Here is a 9,548-nt window from a genome sequence, read left to right as displayed (position 1 = left end):
GGACTCAGGGCGGTTTACAGGGTACTTAAAACATCGATACAAAAATTAAAAACAATTAAAAAGATTAAATTAAATCCCTGAAGAAATATAAAAACCCCAATTAAAAACTCTCAGCCTGGGCCGGAAAGCTCAAAGAGCCAGGTCTTCAGGTCCCGGCGGAATGAACGAAGGTCGGGGGCAGTCCTAAGCTCCGCGGGCAGCTGGTTCCAGAGGGCAGGCGCACCCACTGAGAAGGCCCTCCCCCTGGGTATTGACCGCAGGCAGTCTTTTACCGCCGGCACCCTGAGAAGACCCTCCCTGTGGGAGCGCACAGGACGATATCTGTTCCCTCAGATATCCCGGACCCAAGCCATTTAGGGCTTTATAGGTCATCACCAGCACCTTGAATCTCACCCGGAGGGCAACCGGAAGCCAATGCAGCTTTTAGAATAGAAGAACAAAGTTGGGAGGGACCTTGGAGGTCCTCTAGTCCAACCCCGTGCAATCAGAGCCCTTCTTTCAAAGACATTATGTTTTGGAGCAAATTACAGATTAAAAAGCTTAATGAGGAATCTTATTTTAGAGCTTATATATGTATATATCTCAATATATCTGTCTGTCTGTCTGTCTATCTATCTATCTATCTATCTATCTATCTATCTATCTATCTATCTATCTATGTATGTATATATATATATAGGGTCTTTTCCCGTGTAAGATTGAGGGTGTCTTGGCGACGTATCATCTTCAGGCTTGTGTCTGAATATGTGTGTGTATACAAATATGTATACATACATACATACACACACACACACACACACATATATATATATATATATATATATACATATACATATACGTATACGTATATATATACACACACACATATCTACATACACACACACATATCTATATAAATCTATATATATATATAACAAATATCTATATCTATCTATATCTATCTATCTATCTATCTATACTCTTCTAGTCCATTTTGTGGTATAGCTTTAGGGTTTAAGACTGGCTTCTCTGCATGCACATAATCTCGTGAGAAAATGCAAAATAAAATAAAATTGCACACTAGTAAGCAGCTTGCTCTATTTTATTGTCGATTTGCAAAATGCACCACTTGCCGTTCGTTTAGTGACAATAAACACTAACTGAGGACGCTAAATCAAAACTGGCGTTTCTTGTTCATGTGGTAAAAGGATATAAGCAGCAGTTCTAGGACAGCTGAAGCACTATTTAGATAAAGGGCAAGGCTCAAGCATCTTAAAACTGGATTTCGAGGACTCACACAGCCTGTTCCTTTTAATTCCTGCCGATTCCAGCCATCCAAAGAATATTAAACACCGAGGCCTCTGGATTTTAACGTGTTGGGGAAAGCCGATCGTTGATTCTGATGATTAAGAGAGGGAGGGGGAAAAAATCTCTGCAGGTTTTAATTATCTGCCGCTATCACCAAATGTTTTGCTTTTAGCAGTATTACGAAGACGGTGCTCGCATCGAGGCCGCCTTCCGAAACTACATCCACAGAGCTGACATCAAGCAGCAGGAAGACAGCTACGAAATCTTCGTCTGCCACGCAAACGTGATTCGCTATATCGTCTGCAGGTAACTCGGGGCGTGGAGGAGACCGCCAGGGCCGGGCCGAGGCTCCTAAATCCTTGGTTCTTAAAGTGGGTTTAGCACGTCGCGCCGTGCGTTAGACGGAGGGATCGGATGCTTTTAGCACCTGGTTGGGAGTTTAGGAATAATTGGAACAGTTGTCTGCAGGATTAACTCGGAGCTTTGCTTTCTAAGTAGCGGGATTGGAAAGAAATCGTTTAAACGAATGTAATGTTTAAAAACTGGATGGGGGAAGCACTGGAGGGAATATATTAACTCCTGTGTTTGGAGCCCTTCTGAATTAACCTGAGTAATTTTCCTCACGGCCTCCCCACAATAAAAAGTCTTGTTGATAGCTCTGGTGCTTCAGCCAATGGCCGGGGTAGTGGGGAAATGGGAGTTGTAGTTCCCTACATGAAGGGCTGGAAGTGAAGAGACAAGGGGATGAACAGACTGATTGGAATCACTGATCCACTATCTCTCAGAGGATACTTCGAACGTGCTAAAAGCTTTTTATGTACTATATTTGCAGGGATTGTACTAAATTTAAAGCTGTGCCAATTTTAAGGAGAATTGCCTCCATACTTAACCCAAGTTTCTAGCTAGCTGTGCAGACAATGGACAACGTGGTTGGACTTTGAGGCGTTTCATTACTTAAGATTACACTCACTTAAGATTGCTTTAGTGTTTGTTAACTTTATTTTAAGCTGGGGGAGTGTTCTAAAAGCAATTATCTCTCAGAGTGGGTCAAAGAGCAGACAGAGAAGGTTGGGCAGTGGCTGTAGAAATATGTATAGTCTTGCTAAAAAAACCCCAACCCCCTCTGTAAGATTATTTTTGCTCTCCTGGGGGTGGGGGGAGAATAAAAGCTTGCTAAGTTAATTAGGATTCTTCATAGGGCCCTCATTTAATCCCAGCATAATGAGTTTCTGAAAAATAGTAGTCCCAGAAGGCCAGACAACGCTTTTGACAACACTGAACTCACAAACTCGGCCTTGTCTTGATTTTATTTTTATCCCGCCTTTATTAATTTTAGAAGCGACTCAAGGTGGCAAACATTCTTAATATTCCTTCCTCCCACGTTCACCACCTCCTACGTTCACCATGTATGAGTGTTCAGTAACTCCAAAGAATAAAATGCAGGAAAAAAAAGTTTAGGAAGTCTTAAATTCCCCCCCCCCCGGGACGCCCTGATTTGGTGACGGGATCCAGATGACAGAGAGTAACGTAATGTAGGATGTGTGACTGACGTAAGCATTCCTCTTCCTTTCACAAAACACACAATTTACAAGAGAGCATATCATAGCGGTTCTCCTAAAAGATTTGCCGCTCTTGCGGTTTCGTTTTGCGGATTTGCCATTAAATGAGGGGTCCCCAGTGCTCTCTGAACTTGCGTGTGTTTTTGCAGGCATTTCATGACCCGACTAGGTAACACCATCAGCGCTAATGAGGAATGAGGCTTGCTCTCCATTTCTATTCTAGTGTCTTGCCTTGTCAGCGTCAGCATTGCTGTTAAATGCAATGCATCGCAGCTTACATACCGGTTATTTTTGTTTTGCCAGCCACCGGGAGCAAAGAATTGATCTTGCAGGCTTTATCAAAACATGCACAATTATTAAATATATATATATATATATATATTTCTTTTTGAAGAGCGTTGCAATTTCCTCCGGAGGGTTGGCTTCGGATATCCCTCAACAACGGCAGCATCACGCACCTGGTGATCCGCCCCAACGGCAGGGTGGCCCTACGCCTTCTTGGTGACACGGGGTTTATGCCACCGGAGAAGATCACCCGCAACTGAGTAAGCCTCTTTTGGAGTTTCCCATCAGCCTTGAACCCACCCAATAATATTGGAATGTTACTCCTCGAATCACGACAGCTCATTTAGTGACAGTTCAAAGTTACAAGGGCACTGGAAAATAGGACTTAGGACTTGTTTTTCAGAGATAGGGCCTCTGTAGCATCCCCATGGTCACATGATCAAAGTTCAGTTGTTTGGCAAGCGGCTCACGCTTATGACCCTGATCCCCCTTTTGTGACCAGTTCACAAGCAAAGTCAGTTGGGAAGCCGGATTGACTTAAACCAAGCGGGCTACTAACTTATCAAAGGAGAGAAGCAACCTAGAACTAAGGAGAAACTTCCTGACAGTCAGAACAATTAACCAGTGGAACAACCTGCCTCCAGAAGCAGTGAATGCTCCAACACTGGAAGTTTTAAAGAGGAGACTGGACAGCCATTTGTCTGAAATGGTATAGGCTTTCCTGCCTGAGCAGGGGGTTGGACTAGATGACCTCCAAGGTCCCTTCCAACTTTATTATTATTATTACTATTGTTATTTGCAGTGAGTCACTTAACAACTGTGGCAAAAGAAGGTCTTAAATCTTGAGCCCGAGATTTCTTTATCAACAAATAAATTTCTTTATTAAGTTGAGGACTACCTGCCACACTGTGTTAGGATAGCAAGTTCCACTAGCCCTTAACTAACTCGTGCCTCTTTCTCGCCCGTCCTCCTTTCAAGCTGACGTAAACAGGGAGAGGATCTCCAGCCAAGAGGACAGGGCCGCTCTCAGACGCAGCCAGCACGTTCCCTGAAAAGCTGCAGGCTCCGTCCCCTGGCCTTTGTCTGTCTCAAGACTCTTTTCTGACACGTTCAGATTTTGCACTAGCAGCTCCTGGCGTGCGACGTCGAACCCGTTGGGAGAGTTGGAGAGGACCCGTCTCCTTCATGGCTTCCAAAACAACAACGCTGGCAGCCTCTCACCAGGGTTGGTTGGTTGGTTTCCTATTTGGGTGGGTGGGTGGGTGGTGGGACAGAAATAACTGCAACGTCCAGAGATACACGTTGGGTACTGAAATCGGTGTAAAGCCAGAAGCCACCAGATCCAGCAATTCTGACGGGGGGGGGACACGAAATCTTGAAAGTAGCGCCTCCTCTTATTACGCAGCCCCGATTTGCAGACGGGCACTGAAAATATACTTTAATAACAATAATAATAATAATGAAAATCGGAGGCGGCATCTGTAGTTGTCTTCCAAAGCAGTGCCTGAATAAAAGCGAACCATGGTTTTACGCTCTTCTCTCTTCAAGCCCCATCTGGTTACTTGGTTTTTTGTTTTTTTTAATTTGAGACTTTTTTTTTGTTGTTGTTGCTGCTACAAGCGTCTTGTTCCTAAAAATGAACAAACCAACCCTAAATAGGAGCCTGCCTTAGGTTTTCTCGGCCGTTCGTAATGGTTACAGGTTGAGCATTTATCGATTTGCTCCCACTAAAAGCCCCGTCAAATTAGGAGGAAGGATAATCTTATTCCGTTCCTCTAGCCCGCAGAGATTGTCCTCCTGGGTTATGACCCAGGCGGTCAAGGAGAGAGTCCTTTATTGCTCTCAATAAATGTTCCGGCGACCGGCAAGGGCTCCGTCCCCACACTCTAGTACCAAGAAAGCCCACAAGAGTAGGAGCAAGGTCCAGGGTTCCAAGTCCAGCCCGTAAGGCAGAGTCCAGGCGCAAGACCAGGGCAGTCCTCGGCGCGGAAAGGTCCCAAGACCAGAAGCCGTTCCAAAGGCCCAGCGAAGCGAAGGCCAAACGCAGTCCACGGGACAAGGCAAGGTGTGCAAGACAAAAAGCCGGAGAGCCATCTTCCCAGCGCTGGGGAGGAGTGTAAGCCGAAGCAACGGTTCCTGGCAGACCAACTCCCCTCGGCTTCTTAAGTCACTCCACTCGATAGGTATTCCTTGCGAGGAGGGAGGAATGAGTAGCCCTGCAGCCCTTCTCTGGGTTTGCCTACGCTCCGCTCTCCGTGCCCTTGGATCAGTGGAGGATGCAGCTGTTCCTTACTAGAGGGGGGATCGGCTGCCTCTCAGCAGCCGATCCTCCCACGTCTATGAAGGCAGGCAGCTGTCTGTCCGGTCGAGAGAGCTGCCTGCTCTCCGTCCCAGCATCGTCCCCGGTCCCTGGCCTCTCCAAAAATGCCAAGGGAGATGTGCCATCCCAGTCGGATGGTCCCGGTTCCAACTACTACTACTCCTTTTCCAAACGGGGCTCCGATGGGGAACTTGTTATGGGAGTGGGGTGAAGCTGAACCCCGTGGCCAGCAACTGCCACCTCAGTGTTTCTTGTGAATCTTATCTTGTGGGGTTATTCTGTGGTCAGAGAAAAGACACCGGTGGATCTGTTGTCATTCCATGTGGGAAAATGTTAAAAAGTTATTTCTATTTGTCTTTTATCAAGAAAAGACACTGGTGGATCTGTTGTCAATCCATGCGGGAAAATGTTAAAAGTTATTTCTATTTGTCTTTTTATCTACGAAAATAAAAAAAAGCAACTTGATTTCCCCTCGAGACTGCTTTAAAATGAGCGTGCCTAGTTTTGCTTTCAAGTCATAATCATCATAGTAAAGTTGGAAGGGACCTTGGAGGTCATCTAATCCAACCCCCTGCTCAATTTGTAATTTTTTTGTTTTTATGTATAGGACACTTACCTTACATAATATGAAATAAATAGATGGTTACAGTACTTGTCGGAATCTTTTCAACTATAAAAACTGCAAAAGTGGAAAGTTAAAATTCTGAGATTGAATGCCAAGTTTCACGTATGGCAAAAAAAAAAATAGAAGTGTGACAATTATCTGGGTCTTTGCTACTTACGCAGTGTGACATCCGTTTTTTTTGGGTGGGAAGGTGGAACTGAAAATACGAGGCATTATGAAATATCGTATCCCAGTTAAATTTCAGCTGCTGCTTTGGGTCAGATTCTAAAAAGGCTTGGAGCATGTAAGTTCCATGTCATTAACATTGGCTGGCTCAGGAATTCTGGGAGTTGGAAGTCCACGAGTCATAAAAGAGCCGAGGTTGCCTACCCCTGTCTTAGAACATAGAATCACAGGGCTGAAAGGGAACTCAGAGGTCTTCTAGCCCAACCCCTTGCTCAAACAGGAGATTTTTTTTTTATTACATTTATATCCCGCCCTTCTCCGAAGACTCAGGGCGGCTTACAAGCTTAGCAGTAGCCTTCATTCTATGTATATGCCTGCTTGTTAGGGCTTTCACACACACACCCCAAGCGGCATTATTACAAAGTCAGCTTAATTGCCCCCAACAATCTGGGTCCTCATTTTACCTACCTGGGAAGGATGGAAGGCTGAGTCAACCTTGAGCCTGGTGGGACTCGAACCTGCACTAATTGCAGGCAGCTGGTGTTACTTAAGGAGGCATTAGCCCACTGCTCCACCAAGGCTCTTGTCATTAACAGATCTTATTCCACGGGTCTTCAAACTTGGCTCTTTTATGACTCGTGGACTTCAACTCCCAGAATTCCTGAGCCAGCCATGCTGAGGGGAAAGGGAGAGGTTTCCATGGTGAGCCATACTGGCTCAGGAATTCTGGGAGTTGAAGTCCACCAGTCGTGAAGAGGCCATAGTTCCCCCATGCTGGCTCAGGAATTCTGGGAGTTGAAGTCCACGAGTCATAAAAGAGTCAAGGTTGCCTACCCCTGCCTTAGTCACCCATTGTGTTTCTCATCTTACATACTTTGGAAATTTTAAAGGCTGTACCTCGAAGGAGTTTTCAAAAATTGCCTGATCCTTTCTCAGCATCTAAGCTTTGTGGCCGAGTCAAGTGGGATTATGCCTGATTAATGCCTTCAGAGTCCCTTCTACCAACAACCCCTGATTAATGGAGGAAAGACTTTTTAAGTAAACAAATTTAATAAGCTTGTTTAAAATTCACATTAACACAGACGAAAAGAAAAAAAAACACACACATCCATTTTAGACAATATTTTTCCAAGAGCAATTCTTTGACCTTTCTTCAGACATCTCAACAAAAAGTATTAACTGAATAGCTGTGCTCCAGAAACACCTTTTGAGTACAAAAGTATTAAGAAAGCAAAAGGAAATTGGTCAGTTGCCTACAGGTTTTAATAATTTGCAGTGGCTAAGCAGGAATGAATACTTTCCTTTATACTGTGGAGTAAGTTTTACACAAGACCTCTAGCTGTCTACAATAGCCCTATCTGGCTTTGTACCATTTATGTAGACAAGGTGTTAATGCGCAGAGGGCGCTTTTAAGCACAAAGGCTGAATTTCAGAAACCGTGCTACACTAAAAAGATTTTTAGAAACTGCCTTTTTATCTCAACATTGCACTACAGAATTCTGGCGTATACCCATTAATCTTTAGGGTTTACGAGAAGTTAACTTTGATATGTTGGTTAGTACAAACCTGGACAGGTTTTATACATTCTGGAGAACGATAGCAAAAGCTGGGTGACCAAAGAGGGGCCATCTCCCAAAGCTGGTTTCTTTTTCCAAATGGTCCTTAAATCAATTTGTAATTTTTTTCTTTTATGTATAGGACACTTATCTTACATAATATAAAATAAATAGATGGCTACAGTATTTGTCGGAATCTTTTAAACTATAAAAACTGCAAAAGTGGAAAGTTAAAATGTGTTTAATATATAAGGGAACGTTGCCCCTTGAAAAGCCAGACAGAAATTCCAAAACGTAAAAGTTACAAAAGGCACTAATAAAACTGGAAGAGTCTTGAGTGTAGTTTTGAAGTTTTAGTACCAAAAACAGGTAGTATATAAAAATGTTGGTAACACATGGATAAGGAAACCACCAGTGCAGTTCCTGATGCTGTGATTATTTCAAGTTAGTGTGCAGTAAATAACCCCCCCCACGCAACGAATCTCTTCAAGCCCTATGATTTAAGAGTTTCTCCCATTTTGTGTCTCCCCCCCCCACTTTCCCCGCTCTACAGGTTATCTCCAATTGCACAAGAAGAGATCCTTTGCAGTATGGAACTAGGCTATAAAAAAAATGGCCTGCGGTGAATAATAAGCATAACTTGGGCAGGTTTATTCTCAAATGCTGGAAACTCAAGAAATTAGCTGTCATTAAACAGCGTGGCATTTAAAGGAACAGCAGAATAGCTGTAATCTGCCGTTTCACTGAACGCGGAGTAATATCGATGCTATACGCTCCCATGAGATGCAATGATGAACTTAGCTGTGTAAGGAAAATGGCTTATGAGCTTTTGTGGAAGCTGCAGCGTCTGCTCCCCCTAAACCAGAAACAAAGGGCGAATTGGTGTGTGTGCGTGTGTGTGGGGGGGTGGTGTTTCACTTGTGTTATTTATAACTTTCATTAGCTTCTCTTAAAGGTTCTGCACAGGCCACAGCGTGACACACACACCCCTTTTATGCTTAACGATCCTAATTAAACCAGATCGCAAACCACGACTCTCTTGTGTGCTCGTATCCACTGGAATTAAGGTGACTTTATTCCTGTTCTTAGCCTGACTGGAAAATGAGTTATGATAACCGAATTCTCTTTACGGGGTGTTACGGTCACAAGGATCCCAATATATGTGTGAGAGAGAGATTGGGAGAAAGAGGCTGAGTCAGAGAGATTTGAGAGAGAAATAAAAGACAGACCGAAAAGAGATTGAAAGTGAGAAGAGAAGAAAAAAAAAGATTGGGAGAGAGATTGAGAGAGAAACAGGAAGACAAGAGACAGAAAGAAAGATTGAAAGCGGGAGAGAGAGAGAGAGAGAGAGAGAGAGAGAGAGGGGGAGAGAGAGAGAGAGAGAGAGAGAGAGAGAGGGAGGGAGAGAGAGAGAGAGAGAGAGAGAGAGAGAGAGAGAGAGAGAGAGAGAGAGAGAAAGTTACAGGTAGTAGACTGGACCTCAAGACTGGCCCAAACACACCACTTCTATCCATGAATAATTCCTAGACTTGGGAGATTTAGGCTTCCCCATTCAGAGGCCGTTCAGATTTTAACTTCCTAACCTTACAAGGCTCTGACGGTCGTAAATGGAATGCTTCCTCCCCCCCCACCCCCCACCCCGCTTTCCAGCAGCCCCCTCTTCCAAGAATAAATAAATTAAAAAAAAGTGGTCACAAAAGCCAACCTGCCAAGGTTTCCACCATCCCAAATTTCCTTCACTTCCAACATTT

General features: G+C 44.1%; 1 protein-coding gene across 4 annotated transcripts in view; it reads left to right on the top strand.

Moving 5' to 3' along the window:
- PGAM5 (PGAM family member 5, mitochondrial serine/threonine protein phosphatase) overlaps window positions 1-9,405 on the top strand; it is a 19,768-nt gene extending 10,363 nt beyond the window's left edge. Inside the window, exons 5-8 of one of the 4 annotated variants that reach the window (XR_014027923.1) lie at window positions 1,460-1,593; window positions 3,241-3,391; window positions 4,110-4,356; window positions 8,351-9,405. Coding sequence is in view for 2 of the 4 variants with exons in the window: in XM_081339155.1 (XP_081195281.1) it covers window positions 1,460-1,593; window positions 3,241-3,391 (285 nt within the window). In the remaining 2 variants the exon portion in view is untranslated. Of the gene's footprint in view, window positions 1-1,459; window positions 1,594-3,240; window positions 3,392-4,109; window positions 6,103-8,350 lie in introns of those variants that run through there. The other 3 variants (XR_014027924.1, XM_081339156.1, XM_081339155.1) reach the window with 3 other exon arrangements.
- Window positions 9,406-9,548: the final 143 nt, after the last annotated feature.

The sequence above is a fragment of the Vipera berus genome (assembly GCF_964194415.1).
Source record: "Vipera berus genome assembly, chromosome: 14".
Lineage (NCBI taxonomy): Eukaryota > Metazoa > Chordata > Lepidosauria > Squamata > Viperidae > Vipera > Vipera berus.
The sequence above is the reverse complement of the archived record's forward strand: the minus strand, read 5'-3'. Positions and strand labels throughout refer to the sequence as shown.